The sequence below is a fragment of the Pyrus communis genome, chromosome 4, assembly GCF_041283825.1.
Source record: "Pyrus communis isolate YQ-2024b chromosome 4, ASM4128382v1, whole genome shotgun sequence".
Lineage (NCBI taxonomy): Eukaryota > Viridiplantae > Streptophyta > Magnoliopsida > Rosales > Rosaceae > Pyrus > Pyrus communis.
The window spans coordinates 23,115,126-23,135,702 of NC_142568.1; the positions used below are offsets into that span (position 1 = coordinate 23,115,126).

The window sequence follows — 20,577 nt, forward strand, 5'->3', positions numbered from 1 at the left end:
CTTCAAACTAGAAGTAGAAATAAAGTCAGAAAAAAGAGAAATTTTGACTAGGAGGTTTTGTAAGAAGAGTTAAAATAATTCAGATCAAGTCATCGTAAAAATAGGGATGTCGATAATGAAGAAAGTTGAGGTTCCACTATAAATCAATTGATAATATATGACACATGCAATGTCTCTTCTCTCATTAGTGTAGAATTCATTCTCAACATGTCTCCTCACATGTGACTTATGTTCAAGCCTAACACGTGGACAACACAACTCAAATGAAGTTGAGCACGTGTAGCCATTGGGATATACACGTGAGACAATTTTACTATGATATAATGAAGAAAGTTGAGGTTCCACCATAAAACTAATTGATAGTATAAAAAGTAACCTAACTACATATAAACACATATAAAATCTATTTTCTTATCAATATAAGATTAATTTTCAACCGATAACACTACCTAGTTCAAATGCTTTATGAAAAAAATTGAGATTTCATCATAAAATTAATTGACAATATAAAAAATAACCTAACTACTTCTAAACACATGTAAAACCTATTTTCTCATTAATATAAGATTAATTTTTAATCGATAATACTACCTAATTCAAATGCTTATATATTTTTCAATTGTCAAAAAAGAAAGAGAAAAAATTGCATTGTTTCTTGAAGAAAAACATCTTGTCCTGTCAACGCGTAGGACCAGAAACTTTAGTCCCACGAAGACCGCAAAGTTTGCTTCTCTCTCCTCCTCTTCTTCTCTTTCTCTCTCTCTCTCTAGAAGTTAGAAACCATAAATCACACGCACACACAAACCCAAATTCCGAGAGCCAAGTCAGAGTGTTCAGAGCCAAAAAGCAAAGAAATTCAGAAAGCCAAAAAGAGAAGGATTTTCAGAAGAGCTCCTCTCCTTCTCTCTCTCTCTCTCTCTCTCTCTCTCTCTCTCTCTCTCTCTCTCTCTATAAAAACCAACCAGAAAACTCTGCCAAAACCCGTCAGTCTGGAATTCTGGAAAAACCAGCTCGAAATCCCCGAATACCATTTCCGGGGTATCGGGTCTGACACCCACTTCACCAACACAAAACCCCACTTCTCAAATTCCCTCCCACTTCTCGATACACACACACTCTGTTTCTCTCTCTCTCTCTCTCTCTCTCTGACTGTCTCTCTCTAAAAAGAGCATAAAGAGCTCAGCTTTAATTCTTTACTCACCAAACCTTTCATTTTTCTTACTGTAAATTGCAAAACCCATCTGAGCGGTTGCAGAAAAAAGTTAGTAACTCGTGGAGTTTTGTCAGTGCAAGTAAAAAAAATATGGCGGGAAATCCCCAAGAGGGACTTGGAGACGATTTCTTTGAGCAGATCTTAGCTGTGCCGCCGTCGTATAGTGCCGGTGGTGGTGGTGAGTCAGCTGGTGGTGGGTACGGAGGAGATGTGGGGTCCATGCCCATGGTGCTGCAGCTGGGTTCTGCTGGGTCTTCGGGTGGTGGTGCTGGGTACAGAGGAGGAGTTGGGATGGGGCTGGGTATGCCGTTGGGTTTGAACTTGGAGCAGGGTGGTTTTCTTGGGCGAGACAGCAGGTTCAGAGATGAAGCCAACAATACTAACAACACAAACAGTTCCAATGTTTCTGCTTCAATTAATGTAAGCCTCTCTCACTCCACTTTAATCTTAATTTTGTTTTAAGACTGTGACGTCAAAGTTGTCATAAGTTAGGTCAATTAATTAGAGCAGTAGCACCGAGTTTGAATCTCCTAAAGTAATCTTACAATATTGTATTAGACTAATTGGTTATAGCAGTTGCACATGAGTTCAAATTTCCTTCTACGTAATTTCTTTTCTTTGTAATGGATGTGAGAGTTGAGAACTAGTGTAGTGTAGATGCTAGCTGGGTTAGGGTATGCTTGTAAAATGAAGAGTTTGTAAGGTTAATTTGGTGAATGAATCTTGTTATTCGTTGTCAGGAGACTGACATATTGATTTAACTGACTGGCTTTACCTACGTTTGCAAATCTTGATGGCTTAGTATTTGTTTGGTGTGGCAGGAAAGAGAATCTGTTCATATGTCAAGTTTGTTTCCAGCATTTGGACACTTGCAAAATCACTCATCACTCCGTCCAACGCCACCACCTCCCCAACCTCCTCACCAGGTACGTCCAACGCTAACATTTCACAGTGACCAAGTTGCCCTCGCTATTTCAAAGATGCTCTCTTTATTGAGACAGACTTCTCTACATTTAGTGCGCCGCCGTGACAATTCTAAACCAATAACGCGATACTAGGTTATTGCGTTATTCGTTCAGAATGCAACAGTGATCTACTGTGAGTAGGTAAAGTCCTTTTGTTATGTTCCCCAAGGCCAAATAGTAAGATTGTCATAACTACTTGAACTTGAAATGTGTTACGAGAAAAATCAAATTATAGAGAACGAATTCATCGTCATATGACATTCCGATTCAATAATTCAATGTTATCTGGCGAGAAACTTCATATGGTTTTTTAGTATTAGATCGTTGTATCACGATAGCTGTGAACCCGTTTATGCAAATATTGCTCCTCTAGAGGATGAGGGGTACCGTTGATAATATTGTTGTAATCAAGGGCTTTGTTTCAAGCACATTAGTAGTAGGTAATGATGTGTAGTGCACGTGCTTGAGGGAGAGTGGAGAGTATTGTTTAGTAGGACGTGTCCGACAGACAGAAGGCTCCATAAACGTGTGGGTTGTTCGAACGTGTAGATGAGCTCTGCCGTCCGAGGAAAGAAATCTTTTAATGTGTCGGGAACACAACGCGGTATATCAGGTGTCATAATACAAGTGGTTGGAAATTAAAAAAAAAAAATCTCCAACCACTTGTATTATGACATTTGGTATATCAGCCCATGTTACCGTCACACTAAAAAAATCTCTCGTCTAAGGGACATTTTGGTCCTTTCGAGTTTCTCGAATTGCAATCTTTGTGGCTATCTCGGTGGCCACGCTCCTCTTGGTGTGTGGGAACATGCGCTCCTGTTCTTCACAGTGGAATGACTCCGGCTAGTTTGACTTTGTCAATATGTTGACTTGTGCTGACTAGGGTTGATTTGGACTTGTACATATTTTTGCATAATTTGGGGAGTTTGTTTAATTTTTTCAATTAGTTTGACATGTCCTAGGTTATTTTCGTTCTTGGATGTTTCAGTTATGACTCTTAGATTTGTTTCAAAAGTTAATCAATTTGGCGTGAATTGTTCGTTCTTAAAGAACTTCAAACAGTACATCGAAAACCTGTTCAATTATGAAAAGTTGAATGATTATTTTCTTCTTTGACATTAAGAACATATCTTGACTTGTCCAACTAAAAATTCAGTCATCCTCACCCACAAGCTGTTGCCAAGGATTTACGCAATGAGATGTCAAAACTTATTTTCGTAGTGTAATTTCGTGGACAATGTTTTGGTGTTTATCTCTTACTTGTAAAGCATATGATAGGAACGTTGGATAAGGATGTGAAATGACTTGTAAGATGGTTTTCTAAGTTGGTGTTCCACTGTGGACCGTCGGGATTAATTTGATGGAAATCCAAGTTGAAAACTTCCATCAAATTAATCCCGACTGTCTATAGTTTCGATTGTCCAGCTGAATTTTGACATATCTGTACTCACATCAGATGATTAAGTATGCATTAGTTCAAACCTAACACATGTTGATAATTTATGGATCGACTTAATTTTGTTAATCTTGGTGCCGCAGTTTCATAGCCAACCACCACCAGGGCCATCTAATGCTGTCCATCACCCTCCTTCCATCCGCCCAAGGGTTCGAGCAAGGCGAGGCCAAGCAACAGATCCCCACAGTATTGCTGAGCGGGTAAGCTAAATATTTCATATTTAAGAGAACCTAAATTGTTCTTTGTGGGAAAGTTAGCATTAAGTTCATTCTCATTGAAGACATCCAAGTCACTTCTGCTTAAAATGTAACATATAATTCAAGAAGTCACTCCAGCATGTATTTAGCCTATGCAATTTTGTTGAGACTGAAAAAGTCGTCTGCTATTCATTAGTGTCGAGGACTATACTAGTTTTCTAATAAAAAAGATCCCTTTTCTGAAAACACTTAAACAATTCATCCTGGCATCCAATCCGATGCCCTGCTTATCCAGTGCTATAGGTAATTATATGCGTATACGTATTTATCTTCTTGGTACAGTTACGCCGGGAAAGAATTGCAGAGAGAATGAAGGCTTTGCAGGAATTGGTACCTAGTTGTAACAAGGTTAGTGCCTTAAAGCGAGTTTTAGTACCTTTTGCTGGATGAATTGCATTTCTTCTTGTTTCATCGTGTTGAATTTTATTGATGTTTGAAAATGCCTAGCTTTTGATATATACATTTTGAAAGTATTGACATGTTATGACATCGTTGTGCAGACAGATAGGGCAGCTATGCTTGATGAAATTGTGGATTACGTGAAATTTCTAAGGCTCCAAGTCAAGGTATATATGAATCAAAATTCAAATAGATTCATAATCTCAAAAAGAATAATTTTCGTATGTTTCAATTTCCTCTCCTTGGTTATCTGTTCGTATGTCCTCGGAGATGGGGTAATTTGGTACCTTCTTTTATTGCGTTTCTGTCCGAGGTTTCATTGCTTTTATATGTTCTGAAGTTGCTCTTCCATCAATTGCTCTTCCAAATTATTTCACAACTCCCTAATTCTCAAAAAAAAATATATATATACTTCCTCATCTTTTAACAAAAAACTGTTTTCTGCACGAAATTGTTAAAAGCGTTCTTCAAATTCATCGTTGCTTCGGAAACTTGTACGAAATGCTAACGACTTCAAAATGTTTTCACCATAAGGTAGGTCCCTGTCATGTGGCATATCCCAGGCATCATTACAGGCATAGACACTTGCTTTGTATGAACTAGTTAATTTTTTTTTTTTCAAACATGAAATGGCTTTGTCTGCTTGGAACCTCTAGATTTCAACCAAGTCATAATCAAAATAGAAAAGGACACTAAGTGTACGACTTTCTTCTAATTTCAAAGTTAATCAACTTATTTTCTCGATACTTATCGATATGATTTTGTTTTTATGGAAACAGGTTTTGAGCATGAGTCGACTCGGGGGAGCAGGCGCAGTGGCTCAGCTTGTTGCCGACGTACCCCTATCAGCAGTCGAGGTTATTCTCTGCACATTTTTTAAATTGATCCGACTTATTGTGGAGGCAGCATATTAGAATTCGCTGTTAGATGCATACAGTTCACCGCGACAAATGTACATACGTAATAATTACAAGAGTTTCTCTAATACATAACTAGGCTCGATGAACAGTCTAAAATGCATTGATAAATTAGAGTAGTCTATGTACTAATCCGCCCTTTCTGTCTCCCGTATTTTGACTATTTTTTTTTTTCGGTTTTTGCTTTAATCCTATGAAGGGGGAGGGCATGGAAGGAGGAACCAATCAACAAGCATGTGAGAAGTGGTCGAACGATGGCACAGAACAAGAAGTAGCTAAGCTGATGGAAGAAGATGTAGGAGCTGCCATGCAGTTCCTCCAGTCCAAGGCCCTCTGCATCATGCCCATATCCCTCGCCCCAGCAATTTTCCGGACGCATCAACCAGACGCACCAACAATGGTGAAGCCGGAATCAAACTCCTCCTCATAAGCCTCCTCAACAAAGTATCAACTATCGCATGCCCCCATCCACACCTCCCAGCACGCTTGCGGGCCCCACGTCCTGCCTTAGTACCCCTGTCACTCATGACAACGGGTAAATTTATAGGTCAAGTTCACTCAACTTTTTGAGTTTTGTCAAACAAGGGGCCGATTGTCATGCAATTGGAAACCCTAGGGGAGAATTTTTCAAAAGCAAAATTGATGTGTTCCCTCCTCCTCTTGTAACATCAATGGTGGGATTAGTTGAGTGAGTGTGACCTAAATACTTGGTGGTGGGAGCTCTTCAATTTTCTTATATGGATAATGGGAGATGGGGCCAATCAAAAGGGGTGGATGGGTTTGCATGATTGTATTTTCTGAAATAATTTTTTTTTTAATGCAAGTTGAAATTTGGATGATGGTTGGTTGTCTTGTAATGATATGTTGGAAGCTTCTGGTTTTGCAGAAAAACATGAGTTTGAGTTTGTTGTTTCTTTAAAAGTGAGGTGAGTACTTTTTTTTTTCTTTCAAATTTGATGAATAATTATTCAAAGGAAAGTTATTGGGGGAGAGGGATAGAAAATGACATCTTCTATAGAAAAATAATAATACGAAAGTTCTACCAAGTATGCCGATGTATGACATGGACCAGAACAATAATGTTTGAATGTATAGCCAATAATTCAATAAAAAAATCTAAAGTCGAAAACTTTGGTGTACATCGTGCATACTAAAAAAAATTTCAAAAAGACGAATCATACTCGACCGGACATGGCTTTTTTAGGTATTGAATTGAGTTTCTTTTTTATTCAAAGCGGTGAGAGACACGAATGCAAAACTTTATGCGCAAAGATAAACATGTTCTTAGCCATTTGAGCTGCAATTGATGCAAAGAGTTCTAAGTAGATGAAATTTCACATATATGTATTAGGTCGGAAGCGTGCCACCTTCTTACAGCAAAATTGAATCATTGTCCCGGTATGATAAAGTAGTTTAAAATATCTTATTGTCACAAACAGGAGGAAAAGGCAAAGTAACATGTGGGCCTTTTCACAAAATCAATTGGCCTTTAACCAAATTTGGACCCATTGGCCCATTTACCTGTAAGAAAATTTAGGGTTCTCTGGTTTTGATCAAAACATGAAGCTTCAATCTTTCTAGGGTTTCAAAAGTTTCACCTTTGATGATTGGTAAGTGCTATTTCAATTCACCATTTTCTTTGTAATTTCGATTAGCAAGTGTTGGGTTTTATCTTGGGTTTGTTTTAGTTTATGATTCTGTTTATTTCATATCAGAAGATTATGGTAATTGTTTGCTTATTGGAGATGGAAGATTTAGGATTCTGAAATCTGGACTTGAAATTTTGAACTTGCTACCAAGAAATGAACTTTTTCTTCCGTCGGAGCTCGGACGCCAAATCTGCAAATTCCCGCTACACCCTTTGTCTTCCGTTATTCTACATCGTAAATTTTGAAATTTTCAGCCTGAAAACTGATGGAAAGTTGGAAACTATTTACTAGAGGAAAAAATCAGAAAGATTTGACTGAAAGATTTGATCTTTCTGTTGGGGATTATGGGAGTTTGATTGTTTGTGGAATATAAGTGATGGGTTCTTTAAATGATGGAGAGTAGATTTGTTGGAATTTTTATCTATGCAGCAATGTGGGCGAGGCATTCGCTGCCTTTCGAGTTCGAGTTCAATGGGGAGGAGGATCCACTGGGATCCAACTGTTGCGCTCGAACTCAATCACCCGGCTCTTGTGTTGCTGGAGAAGTGCAGCACAAGGCACCATTTCAAGCAGATTTTGGGGCAAATGATGAGGACCTGTTTAATTGGTCAGACATTTCCCATGAGCCGGCTTCTCACATTCTCCGCCATCTCGCACCCTGAAAATTTAGACATGGCCGTCCTTCTTTTCGATCACTTTACTCCGAATCCCAATCTTTACATCTATAATTCGATGATTTCTGCATTATCTTTCTCGAAAAGCCAAGCATTTGCTCTGTACAGTTCCATGCTCAAAGCTGGCATATGCCCTGATAAACATACCCTTCTTTACTTGCTTCAAGCATCCGAATGTGTAGTGGAAGCAAAGCAGATCCACAGCCATGCTGTAGTTACAGGTTTGTTGTCACATCGGTATTTGCAGAACACCCTCATGAAGATATATCTGGAAAAAGGGGAGATGGGGCTTGCTCAACAGTTGTTTGATGACGTGCCAATGCCGGATACAGTCCCGTTCAATATCAAGATCGTTGGTTATGCTAAGATGGGATATTTTTCGGAAGCTCTGCAAGTGTTTCATGAAATGGTGGGTTTGGGTCTCGAGCCGGATGAGTTTACCATTCTAGGACTTCTTATATCTTGTGGACTATTAGGAGATGCTCGGCTTGGAATGTCTGTTCATGCATGGATTGAGAGGAGGAAGGCCATTACGTCTGGAAATTTGATTTTGGGTAATGCTCTTTTAGACATGTATGTGAAATGGAACAAATTGGAGGTTGCCCAAAGTCTTTTTGATGCTTTAACGGAGAAGGATATCGTGTCCTGGAACACCATGGCTGCAGGATATGCCAAGGTTGGGAAAATAGAACTTGCGCAGAATTATTTTGAGCAAATGCCTAGAAGAGATCTTGTTTCTTGGAATTCATTAATTGCTGGATATGCCAAGAAGGGCGATTACACAATGGCAGTGAAGGTATTCAACGAAATGATTACGGAGAATGCGAAGCCTGACAGTAACACTCTGGTTAATTTGGTCTCTGCTGCAGCGGAAACTGGAGCGCTGGACCATGGAAGATCAATGCATGGCTTGATTGTGAGGATGCAGTTGAAAATAGATGTATTTTTGGGTTCGGCATTAATAGACATGTACTGCAAGGCCGGAAGCATTGAACGAGCCTTCATGGTTTTCCGGGGACTGACAGAGAAAGATGTTACCGTATGGACAACAATGATTTCTGGATTCGCATTCCATGGTTACGGGCGCAAAGCCCTGGATCTGTTTTCGGAGATGCAGAGAGGGCTACCACCAAACGGGGTGACTCTTCTTGCTGTTCTTACAGCTTGTAGCCACAGCGGACTTGTGGATGAAGGGCTTAATCTATTCAACAACATGGACAAAAAATTTGGTATTGAACCAGGAGTTGAGCACTATGGGTGTTTAGTGGACCTTTTATGTCGATCGGGAAGGCTGGCAGAGGCGAAAGAAGTGATAAAAAAGATGCCGGTAAAGCCAAGTCGAAACATTTGGGGAGCAATGCTGAGTGCTTGTAGAGCACAGGGAGACATGGAACTAGCTGAAACAGCTTCAGCAGAGCTACTGAAGTTAGAGCCCGGGAGAGAGGGCGGATACATTATGATGTCGAATATTTACGCTGCTTGTGGAAAGTGGAGCTACTCGGATAAGATTCGAGAAGTCATGGAGGTCAGGGGAGTGAAGAAGACCGCAGGTTGCAGTAGCGTGAACGTCGACGGAGTTGTCCACAACTTTGTTGCCGCCGATAAGCGGCATCCGAGATGGGAAGAAATCTTCCTTGTTTTGCAGTGCATGAAAAGTGAAATGAAGCTGGCTGCTGGTTTCCAATTTGATCCATTTGTATAATCTTGGAAAATTGGCTAAATTGCTCGGGAATCGAATCCACGTTGTTAAGTTTTGTTTGGAGTGCTTTTAAAATAGCTGAAAGTATCATTAGTGAAAGTGTTTTTTGGACCGATCTTTAATAAATATACAAATGAAACCTGAAAAAGTAGTGTTTCCTACAAGAAATACATGCTTCTTATAGGAAGCATTTCAAGTGTTTTTAGAACCTAAAAGCATTTTTACCAGAAATACTTTCAACCATTTTAAAAGCATTTTTAAACAAGCCTTAAATTGATCAAATCAAATGGCAGTGACATATTAGTGCTCCTTTTTTTTTCTTTATTTTTAGGTACCACACTAAAAAGCGTAGGACTAATTCACAGTGCGGCCCAAAAAAAGTTCAAATGCATTTCAATTCATTCTTGACTAGTCAACTGACACATTTCCATCTAAATATATTTTAACCAAAATATTTTCAACCACTTTAAAATACTTCCAAATGAACCGTCAATCGACAAAAAGTTTATCATTTCAAGAATTGAGATTGAAAATGTTATCGTTCTCGTGACAATTTATCTATAATATTCATTGTCAGGAATGAGATTCACTTACTCGAGTAGACTAGCGGACGGTAAAACTGTAAAAGTTGTAAACATAAAAAATTTCTGATCTTTTGAACAGTTACTTAAGAAATCACCCACTTCAGGAAACAAAAGGTTTACAAAGTATAACCAATTAAAGCCAGATTTGTACAACAGTTCACAAAAAATGTTCAAAAATATGTTACATCCTACCACAAGTTTCTCCTCCTGCAGTAAACTGAGAGAACCGAAAAACGGAACACTAGCCATGGTCAATCTGCGCAAAACTCATCGAGATTTAGTCCCGAATGAAGTGGTTCAAAAGTATCTATCTCTGAGCGACACGACTGATCATGTTGCCATGGAGGTTGCACTAATCCCGCTACCGTCCCTCAACCCTTGAAGCCACATATGTAGTGTCCTTTGCACATAGTCAGCTACGATTCTTAACCTTCCTTGACCACTGTCTACTCCTGAGCTACCATGATGTTCCACAGTTCGAGCAACCTTGTGTTTACACTTCTCCCAGTCATCAGCGCGCAACCAGCAAGCTCGACCTCCATGGCTTCCTTCCATACCAAGAAAGGACACGTTAGGATTTTCACCAAACGAATATCTCAACCTCACTGAGACACAGTATGGCAACCATGCAGCTCCACCAGCGGCATTTATAAGAGGTATGTGAGCAGGATCAAGAACAAGAGTCAGTGCAAAATCAACCGAGTTATGAGGCCGATCATAATGAATATTGCTTTTGGCAACAGATGAATGATCCATACTCGAGCCAGCATGGTTTTCAAGACATAATTCAACACGGGGTTTTTGGGCAGGTGCCATATCTCCCCCTTGTGACTGGGCTAGTGCTTTTTTCCATGCTATTAATTTCAAGAATTCTCTTAAAACTGATATGGGTAAGGTGAGGAGAGTAATGAACGACGCAACCCGAGAAGCATCATAAGGCTCTGAAGCAACACGTCGACTGAAGTAGTCACATATTTCTCCTATTTCGGCTGTAGATAATTCCTCATTAGCAATGTTTGTATTTGGCTGTTGCCCTTGTTGCTGCTGCTGATGGAATCGTTTCACGCTCAGTACTTGAAGAAGAAGTTGAACTCTGTGAACGCTTACTGCAAATACATAGCCACTGCAGAAACACAAGCAATCAGTTCAAAGAACAAGTAGATAAGCCTGGAAGATTCACCGAAAACTTGTATGGATAAACTGCACCCGAGGACTACTAATGTTAAGGGTGAATATTATCATGTAATATAAGTAACATAATTAACTGAGTGATCTGGTACCAGTATTGAACATAAAATAGGGAAGTTTTTAATAAACAAAAAATATCACAAATGTGTATGTCCATCTTGTCCGGATGTTTTCTTAGGGAACTCCCCTTTGCGTTGGCATAACTTATCCGCAACGATAAAAGGAGATGTAATCACATCATCGTAAGATTAAGAATAAGTACTCGAAAATAAAGTTTCTGAGATGTGTAAAGATTGGCCTGAAAAGCACCTACCCAACAAAGAATCTCAAGGCGGGCTGCTCCTGGTCTAAATTTAGAAGGGCACCTTCATTGTCTTTCAGAATTGACCCCAAAATCTCTTTCAACAGATTTGGTAGCTGTGCGAATAGCCATAGAACTCCAAGATACTTGAGAATACCTCTTAGCACCTTTTTAAGAGCAACAAGAGGAACCCAACCACCTCCATACCCTCCGTCATCTCCAAGACCAATAATGGCTGTATTCAGTTCTCCTCTCACATGAGCAGGGACACCAGGACCTGGGGATCTTCGTAAAGCTGGCCCTGCTGAGCTGACAACAGCCAAATTTGAGGATACTGGAGAAGCATTTCCGACACGGTTTAAACCAGCCACTTGGTTGTTGCCTGTCCTAGACATTGCAGCAGAACTAGGAAGGTTAACCCTATTTCCATTTACAGTTGACAGTTGGGAACCTGAACTGGGGTTTTGATTGATTGAACTTGACAGTCCTGCCTGTTGACCACCGGTGAAATTAGTATCTAAACCATTCAATTCTTGGGCTACATGCTCCATAATAAATGGTCTAAACTGAGGGCAAGGTAATGACCCTCCAATTGAAGGCCCCCCATTGGGTGGCGTTGCTGGTTGCAACCAAACCTGATCTCCGGCAAAACAGCGCATGTCAACTGCAAAATTCTTTCGGTATATGATCCGTATCCAATAGGGTCCACGTAGCACAACAGAGACATCAATGGGCAACAGTGAGCTGGGTACAATGCCAGGTCCACCTCGGCCAGCACCAGCTAACCCAGCAGGCCCATGGAGGCTATGATTTGCAAGAGGCCCTGTAGCAGGAGATGAAACTGGGTTCCCCATAGGGCCAGGAGACTGACCAGCATTTGTGGTTGAACTAGTTGGCATAAGGCCCTGAGATGATAAGTACCCAGCCTGTTTTGGGATAGAAGAGAGAACTCCTCCAGGGACCCCCGGGATAGGACTAGCTCGTGCAGGTCGTGTTGCAGCTGCAAGAGCATGTAAGGGCCCTGCAGTGAGTCGAATGCAATCCAAAAGTGATGCAACTTCAGCTCCATTTATAAAATCTTCCAGAAACTGTAAAGAACAGAAAAGGTATTGTCATTAATGCATACATTTTTAATCAGAAACAAATTGGTGGGAAACATGAAGTTACCTCTGTAATAATACATAAATCTAAATTGCTCGAATGCATGTCAAAAACTAGCTTTTGACGACTACATTTTGATGTACTCCTTTGTAAAGCAACTTTGATAGAATTGTGCATGCAGTTTTAATATACCTTTTTTGCTGTCATGAAAAGTTTTTTAAGGCACCTCGAAAAATCCTAATCCAACATCAAAAGATATTTCCATGGAATCACCGCAAAATAGTTGAAAATTATATTTTTTGAAATTTCTCCAGAATTCTATTAAATTCATTAAAGATGACATGTTCATGCACGACCTTTGAAGAAAACAAAATCAGAGGATGAATGCAGGACTCAATTTCACATAAGGTGAATCTTAATATAAAACATCACTTCACACCAAATAAGAATGCGCTCAATTGAAAATGCTAAAAGAAACAAACCAGAAAAAATAAATTAGAAACTTGTGAATGTACCTTGGTATGGGGCCAAAGTTGGTCGGGGGATACATGCATAGTACAACCCTCTTTACCTGATTCCCACTCTACAACAAAGCGAGCAAGGACACCTGATCCAAAACTGAACCACAGACTCATAAGTCCAACAGCCTCAATTCTAAATGCCCTTCGCATTTGCTCAGAAAGTCTATCGGTTGCCTCTTGAGAACCTTTGACTCCTGGTGATTTAAAATCGGGGTTTGTGCTACTTTCTTCTGGCTTATCATCTGCTCGAACACCAAGCAATTTCCGCATCCCAAGAGCAAACATTCTTGCATTAGAAAGTCTTTGGATGTCTGCCACTAACTTCTTAATACTATCAGCCTCCACAGATTGGTAACAAAGAACAACACCTTCTGGATCATAGCGAACATGAGAGTCTATGTCAGACGTATTGGCAATTCGAACACCAGTACCCCAAGGTGTACTATTGCTTCCTTTTTGAAGCTCCCACAAATCCCTGAAATGCTGGTCATTTATTTTGACATCCCAATAAATGCTTCCAGGTCTGCCAAGTCGCAAGCATAAGTGTTGCCATGAATCACCTCTGGCAAATGGAATTCGAAACCATATGTTTGATGATGTACTTCTTAGACCCACTTCTTCAACATAAGGGATGTCCAGAGCCGCCATCTGGCTAGTTAATCTGGCATGCTTAATACAAAGTGAACAGTGCCTGATCACATGAAGAAGGGCTGAAACATAAATGCTAGAAGGTGCATTTCCCCTGTTTGCTTCAGATATAAGATCCCCGTAATTGTAGACTTCAAAATTTGAAATTATATCCCTCGACATAAGCACCTGTGAGGAAGACTGCTGAGGACGAGTTACTTCAGAAGTTTTCCTCTTTTTAAGAACTCCGGAATCAGCTTCAAAACCCTGAAGTGATGGGATCAAATTCAACATATCTGAAAGTGTGCGCTTGCGAGGTTTTCTATCATTTTTCGCAACATCAATATTAGGGCTATGACATACTCCAGAATCTGGGGCCTGGGCTGGCAGAGAAAAAAAGAGTCTAGCAATATAAGACTTAGTAAAAAGTATAAATAGTACTAAATCAATATGTATAATGCAGTTTTCCATCTTAATAAAATTATCACAGAGAAAGTATCTTACATACGGGAGTTGTTGCACATGTTGATCCGGAAACTCTGAAAGGTCCAGTTAAAGGCCCATTAGGTGAACTTTTGGACCCGTTGGGTCTCACACTTGGCCCAGAAACTCTGGGGCCAGTAGACCGGGTTGGAGATAACAGCCGGGATGATTTACTCCCATATATTGCACTCTTTGGAGTTTCATTCAGAAATCTCAGCTGATCCTCATCCATTGAAGTACCAGAACCATACTCAACTGACTGTGGAGACCTAAGAGAAGCCAAATCCTGATCAGACTTTGACACTGGTATTTTCTTCACAGAGGCACTCCTTCCTGGGCCAGAAGATAGATTACCAAGAGAAGTAGAATGTACGGGGCTTTTCAAATTATTTGATGGATATAATGATCCATTATAGTGGGTGGCCATACTAGAAAGCTTTGAAGAATTGCTTAACTGTGGTATCAGCGCACCTCCTTCCCACTTAGGAGAGGGACGATTCATCGGAACAGAGCCAAAATGAGAAGCAGGAACAGAAAAAGGAGGTACAGATAACCCCTTCTCCAGTTCAAACACTTCGTCTACAACAGAAGAAAAACTCGATGGCGGACACCCAGCAATAGGCATAGAACCTTCATGGCTGATTTCCAAAAGAAGACCATTTTCAGCAGACTGATTAGAACCCCTGGAACTGGCCAGAAAGGAATGTAGTTTTCCCAAGTCAAGCAAACTTAAATTCATATCATCTTCATGCATCTGCATCTGGCTAACATCAATTTTCTTGATCCGCATCACATGATTTAGGTCATTAAAAGAATCAGGTTTTCTGGACGGATCTGGATGAGTTTCAAGCAATTTAAATAGGGGTTTAAAGTCCTTATCAAGTTGCATCAGCAGGAAATAAGAGGTACCGCAATCAGGAAACCCCATTAGCAACATAGTTGAACCATTTAAAATGTTCTTTGGTATTTTAACTGCAGGAAAACCATGTTCATACACCTACAAGAATACAATTCATATACAGTGAATCAGTACGTAATCCTCAACTGCCCTAGTGATTTTTGTTTTTGAAAAAAAAATGTCAAAAGAAGAAAAAGAATGTTACCTCAAGGCCTAAAAACCTGCCAGTCGATGCAAATAAGTGCAAAATACTTTTGATTCTCAAGCTTATGAAAACTTCAGCTGCAGTCATACTTCCTTGATTTAAAGCATCTTCAAATTCGGACAAAACTCCCGAAGAAGCAAGAATATTACGAGAGGACTGAAGAAGAAATCGCCCATTCCTGCAAGTCAGCAATGTTACAGAAGACATCTTTCTAAAGCATCTACATAAGAATACCAAAATTGTGTCCAAATGAACCACCAGAATGTCCTGAGATTCTGAAATCAAAAGAACTACTAGAAAAGTACATCAAAAACTTGTCCCAATGTCTAACCAGAAACAATATTGGCTGCACATTTTTCTTAGTTCATCCAATCAGTTTTTTTTTAAAGTCCATTGGCAAGTCTTAATTCATATATCCTGTAATCATATACTGATAATCATATAAGCAAGGATACCTTAAATTTATTCCCAGGGTGAAAAATGATGAGCCATAGGCACGCACACGTAATACTTCCTGCCCTTCATACTCTCCAGCATTGGACTTATCATCTTTCTGCACGCAGAAATTTAGGAAATCAAAATATGAAGAAAATAAACCCCGAAAAACACATCCATGAAAAAACAGTAGTGTCCTGAGACTACATTCAAGAAGAAAAAAAAAGAATAACCAGAATGAACAACCAGAAATAAGTAACAAGAAAACGTGAAACAACCTTTTTATGGTCTGCATCCACTTCTTCCACATGAGACTGAAGAGAAACATCCCCTGCACCTCGGCAGATTTGAACATTCTTCACCAGCTCTTTCTGAATTTCAAGCAGACGAGTATATCTATTACAGCAGATGGCTCTCAGAAGCAACTTCTCAACATCAATACAGTTTTGGTCAAGAGAAAATTCTGCCTCCTTTCCAGTTAATGGATCTATGACAAATGTGCTATGAAGACACTTTATCTGCAGATCCGGTCCTGGTTCAATTTTTATAGACGGACATGATCCTGAACCAGAAATACCATTGTTTTTATCAAAATCTAGCCAGTATAAAATTTTCAACCCTGGCGTTCGTAGACCAGATGAATCAGTTTCTCCATCTTGATTTAATTGCGCAGAGGCAGAAGTCCCTGCATGACCCGTGCTCCCATCAGATATAAGCTCAAATCGAATTGCGTCTTTCCATCTCCCTTGCCGAAGAGCTTGTACTTGCCTTGTGACAGTACCCATGATAAGTGCAACACAAAGCTCGTGCAGAACTGAGTAAAGTATCATGAACGGATCTTCTGCATCAGCCATTCTGCGCTCTAAATCATCCCCAAGAAGATGACGCCGCGATACTTCAAGCTTTACAGGTCCACTTTTCTCACCAACAAGCAGATCCAAATGCAGTATCCTCCACATTGATAGGTGCCCTCGGTAGCCTAGAGTCACCAAAACCTTGAATTCTCCATCAACACGAATCACTGCTGTACCATCGGAGACTTTAACATCAGTAATTTCTTTTGGAAGTGATACTTCTAGTAATTTAGATCGCACAAGTGTGTCCAGCTTTTTCAAAGCCGGCTTCTGCTGTTCCTCATTTAGAGAACTCTGGATGCCCACATCTTCTACACATTTCGGCAAACGCTGATATGACCCTGTTAGGAGGATTTCAATTGCAGATGGGACATCGTAAACAGGAGCACAAGCTTGCTGCAGCCCATCATGCATGAAAAATAGTGAATCTGCTGCTTGAGTGAAACAGGTATCATGACTTGATAGAGTGGAGGAAAGTTGCTGGCAGTATTGTATTAACGGGACCTGCAAATAGAAATGCATGGATAATATTAATAGCTGAAAATTTATAGTTTTCCAAATTGAAAAGTGCTTCCATGGACTAGAATAAATTTCAAGGAACATGAAGCATCAGGGACACTATAAACTCTAGGCATTTCAGCACAAGGTATGGTTTGTAGAACTTCATAATAACCAATAAGCACATCCATGGCATGGCTTTTGACTTCAAAATTCAGAAACTACTCTGTACCTAGGGGAAAACAACTAGTTCATATCACGAGCTAATAAACTATCGTATAAAATCAACTTTTTAACCACCTGAAGACATAAAGAAACATGCACCAGAAAATCATCTTCCATATCCCAGAAGGCAGAAAGCAACAAATAATACCCAATAATCCATTTTTCCTTTCCTGGCCAAAACAAAAACCCTTAATTCCCATTATTCAAACCCACGAAGTAAAGAGACACCAAAAAACAAAAACAAAAATCAACAAATCCCTAAATCAAACCCCATAAACCCTCAGCCCTGAACCCTCGAACAGAAAAACACCAATACAACAAGCAAACACCGAATCGTTAAATGAAAATACAACTTAATCGTACATTCTTACATCATTTGAAGCACAAATTTTGGTACACGATATCGAAATCTATTTTCTAGCCCGAAAAGATGAAGCCTTTAACTTGCAATACAATTTTCGAAGGGACAGAAACAAACCCTTGGAAGAAACCGAATTCAATTCATATTCCCCACCAAAAACAACCCTAAAGTAACATAATTTAACGCATAATTCACAAAATATGACGCAAAATGTTTAATTTTTACACCCAATTGACCGCCAAACAAAAACCCGAAATCGATTTCTGGAGTGAGGGAGTAGAATAACGAGACCTGTTGGCACCACTTGGCGAGGACATTGAGCCTGAGCATGCGTTGCTGGGTCTTGGCCAAGTACTTCAGCAGTCCAATTTTCTTATCGGTATCGGACTGGTCCGGCGCCGCCTTCGATTTCTCGGTGAGCTCTTTCAGCGCGAGGAAAGATTCCTCGGCGGCGCGGCTCACCAGGGCGGAGAACTCCACCGTCTGTTGCCCTAGCTCCGACGCCATTCTTGTGGTTCCCGAATTGAGAGAAATCAGGTTGGGATTGGAAAGATCCCTAGCTGCTGGGAGAAGATTAGGCCGTTAAGGTTTGTAGAGAGAGAGAGAGAGAAAGGAGCTCCGGTGCTTTTTCAGTTCTCTCTCCATAGGCGTCGTTGTGTTCGTGAAGGGCTTTCGAATTGGTTCTGATTCTTTCAAAAGTTTTTAACTTTTGAGAATTCAGTTTCTAGGAAGAGAAAGTTTGGAGAGAAAGAGAGGAGGTGAAATGTTGGTGAGTTCCTTGGTTTATCTTAAAACACACCTTCTTAGTTCGTCTTCCAATCGAAAGATTAAGAGGGCTAGGGTCGAAAATAATTCAAAATCCATTTTCAATCAAGGACCACGCCAAATGACTCGTAAACCTTATTGAACATAAAAGGACCAAAAGGCTAACCAACGGGCCATTTTCAGCCAACCTGCTGGCTAGCCCGATTTCTTTTTCTCTTCTTTTTTTTTTTTCTTTTCCATTAGCCCAGCCCTTTTTTTTATTTTTTTCTTTTCCATTTGCCCAACCTACTTTAAGGTTTAGGGCTTAGGTTTTTTTTTGGTCCTAGCCCACTTTTTTTTTTTATAGCTTTTTTTTTTTTTTTTTTTTTTGTAATTTTTCATACACCGTTTCTTACATATTTTCATCACTCCATAGTATCTTACCTCATTTTATTTCAATTCTTCATATTTCATACTATAACTCTTCGATCCTCGGTTGGAGATGATTTTTTGTGACAGAGCTAAAACAAGCCCTATGGCCCTTTGGCTCTGGGTTGGAGATGGTAAGAAATATGGTCATGCACTGTTCATTAAAATATTAATTTCTTGAAAGACCAGAGGGCTAAAACGAGTCATCTGACCAGCCTTCGGTTGGAGATGGCCTTATATAGAGAAAGAAAAACTTGTTAACTTGTTAGACCATCTCCAACTTAAGGGTCCAGAGGGCTAGAGGGCCGAAAATAGCCCAAAAACCGTCTCCAACCGAGGGCTAAGCCAAAGGGCTCATGGGCCCCACTGGACAAAAAAGGGTTAAAGGGCCAACCGGCTGGCCTAAATGAGCCAGCCAGCTAGCCTCGAGCCAGGTTAGAATTTTGAGTATTCCTGTCGAATATAACCGACAATATTGTACTTATTCTTGTCGGTTATATCTGATAGTAATGGTAGACCCTTTTTTTTTTCTTTTTTTTTTTTTAAATTCTATTTTTTTTTTCCTATAATTTCCTAAGCTATTATTGTGACATCCCACATCACATAGGGGAGTGATCCTTATATGTATATTCTCATCTCTACCTAGCACGAGGCTTTTTGAAAGCTCATTGGCTTCGGGTTCCGTTGGAACTCCGAAGTTAAGCGAGTAACGCGCGAGAGCACTTCCATGATAGGTGACCCACTGAGAAGTTCTCGTGTGAGTTTCTAGAAACAAAACAGTGAGGGTGTGTTAGGGGCCCAAAACGGACAATATCATGTTACGGTGGAGTCGGGCCCGGGAAGTGGTCCCGTCCGGGGCGGGATGTGACAATTTGGTATCAATGCTTAACTCTGGTCGTGGTGTGCCGACGAGGACGTCGAGCCCCTAAGGAGGGTGGATTGTGACATCCCACATCGGCCAAGGGAGTGATTCTTATATATATTTTTTCATCTCTACCTAACACGAGGCCTTTTGGGAGCTCACTGGTTTCGGGTTCCGTTGGAACTTCGAAGTTAAACGAGTAGTGCGCGAGAACACTCCCATGATGGGTGATCCACTGGGAAGTTCTCGTGTGAGTTCCCAGAAACAAAACCGTAAGGGTGTGATGGAGACTCAAAGTGGACAATATCGTGCTACGGTTGAGTCGGGCTGGGGAAGTGGTCCTGCGTGGGCCAGGATGTGACAATTATACAACATTAAATTAAATTAAATAATAAATTATGTTTGGCCCTTTGGTCCTCGGTTGGAGATGAAGGCAAATATGACCATGTACTATTTATTAAAATATTAATATCTTGAAAAACCAAATGGCTAAACATAATGACAAAATAGTAAGTTAATTAAAAGATCCGCTTTTAAATATACTTTGGTATTTGACAAGAAACTTACGTGAGGTTGTTGCATGCTTATAACGTGGCACTTGTTGAGTGTCGAAATAGTTAATTAAAGGATTCGTTCATAAACGCATCTTCATATTTTGAAAAAAAACATTATGTAGCACTATCAACCTGGCTTCGTAACAATAGTTAAGAGATGGTAAGTGCCTAAGAAATTTAATTTACACGTCGATTTTATGAACATACCATCTTTTAACTAGGTTCTTTTATTGAAAATTTACGTGATTGAACTAGTCTTGCATAATATTTATTTTTGTCATACCTTAAAATCCCATAAAAATTTATTTTAATTTTTCCCAATGATAATAAGATCTAGACTTTTGTGTGTGTTAATTTTGTATTCATATCGCTTATGTAGTTAAGTCATTTGGTCAAAATCATGTGTTCACTCACGCTTATCATGTTAAGAGTAATTTACAAAATATTGTTTAGTAAAAAGAATGTCAAATATTTT

The 20,577-nt window shown here is 39.9% G+C and overlaps 3 protein-coding genes across 5 annotated transcripts; 2 read left to right on the forward strand and 1 right to left on the reverse strand.

Moving 5' to 3' along the window:
- Window positions 1–672: 672 nt before the first annotated feature.
- LOC137722684 (transcription factor UNE12) lies at window positions 673–6,131 on the forward strand. Its single transcript, XM_068461745.2, has 7 exons — window positions 673–1,633; window positions 2,035–2,139; window positions 3,721–3,837; window positions 4,177–4,242; window positions 4,395–4,460; window positions 5,073–5,150; window positions 5,410–6,131. Exons 1-7 carry the CDS (start codon window positions 1,304–1,306, stop codon window positions 5,638–5,640), a joined length of 993 nt encoding a protein of 330 aa, XP_068317846.1. The 5' UTR covers window positions 673–1,303; the 3' UTR covers window positions 5,641–6,131.
- Window positions 6,132–6,583: 452 nt separating this feature from the next.
- LOC137723391 (Tetratricopeptide repeat (TPR)-like superfamily protein) lies at window positions 6,584–9,331 on the forward strand. 2 transcript variants are annotated; one of them, XM_088693085.1, is made up of 2 exons: window positions 6,584–6,820; window positions 6,929–9,331. In XM_088693085.1, exon 2 carries the CDS (start codon window positions 7,283–7,285, stop codon window positions 9,233–9,235), a length of 1,953 nt encoding a protein of 650 aa, XP_088549211.1. In that variant the 5' UTR covers window positions 6,584–6,820; window positions 6,929–7,282; the 3' UTR covers window positions 9,236–9,331. The 2 variants fall into 2 exon arrangements, with proteins under 2 accessions (XP_088549211.1, XP_088549210.1); XM_088693084.1 differs by having other exon boundaries at window positions 6,587–6,820; window positions 6,926–9,331.
- A 568-nt stretch (window positions 9,332–9,899) lies between these two features.
- Window positions 9,900–18,317, reverse strand: SWP (RNA polymerase II transcription mediator). 2 transcript variants are annotated; one of them, XM_088693086.1, is made up of 8 exons: window positions 17,805–18,317; window positions 15,854–16,933; window positions 15,596–15,693; window positions 15,141–15,318; window positions 14,063–15,034; window positions 12,922–13,932; window positions 11,318–12,393; window positions 9,900–10,939 (listed from the first exon to the last, which is right to left on the reverse strand). In XM_088693086.1, the coding sequence occupies exons 1-8, from the start codon at window positions 18,018–18,020 to the stop codon at window positions 10,147–10,149; spliced, it is 5,424 nt and encodes a 1,807-aa protein (XP_088549212.1). In that variant the 5' UTR covers window positions 18,021–18,317; the 3' UTR covers window positions 9,900–10,146. The 2 variants fall into 2 exon arrangements, with proteins under 2 accessions (XP_088549212.1, XP_068317391.2); XM_068461290.2 differs by having other exon boundaries at window positions 12,922–13,937; window positions 14,059–15,034.
- Window positions 18,318–20,577: the final 2,260 nt, after the last annotated feature.

Bases quoted from the DNA above. Each gene is read 5' to 3' on its own strand.
- LOC137722684 (XM_068461745.2), top strand. From the start codon at position 1,304: ATGGCGGGAAATCCCCAAGAGGGACTTGGAGACGATTTCTTTGAGCAG. The intron at 1,634-2,034 runs GTAAGCCTCTCT...TTGGTGTGGCAG, and splicing joins ATGTTTCTGCTTCAATTAAT to GAAAGAGAATCTGTTCATAT. The intron at 4,243-4,394 runs GTTAGTGCCTTA...ATCGTTGTGCAG, and splicing joins TGGTACCTAGTTGTAACAAG to ACAGATAGGGCAGCTATGCT.
- LOC137723391 (XM_088693085.1), top strand. From the start codon at position 7,283: ATGCAGCAATGTGGGCGAGGCATTCGCTGCCTTTCGAGTTCGAGTTCA.
- SWP (XM_068461290.2), bottom strand. From the start codon at position 18,020: ATGGCGTCGGAGCTAGGGCAACAGACGGTGGAGTTCTCCGCCCTGGTG. The intron at 15,694-15,853 runs GTTGTTTCACGT...TTCTGCGTGCAG, and splicing joins TGGATGCAGACCATAAAAAG to AAAGATGATAAGTCCAATGC. The intron at 15,035-15,140 runs GTAACATTCTTT...GTATTCTTGTAG, and splicing joins GCAGGTTTTTAGGCCTTGAG to GTGTATGAACATGGTTTTCC.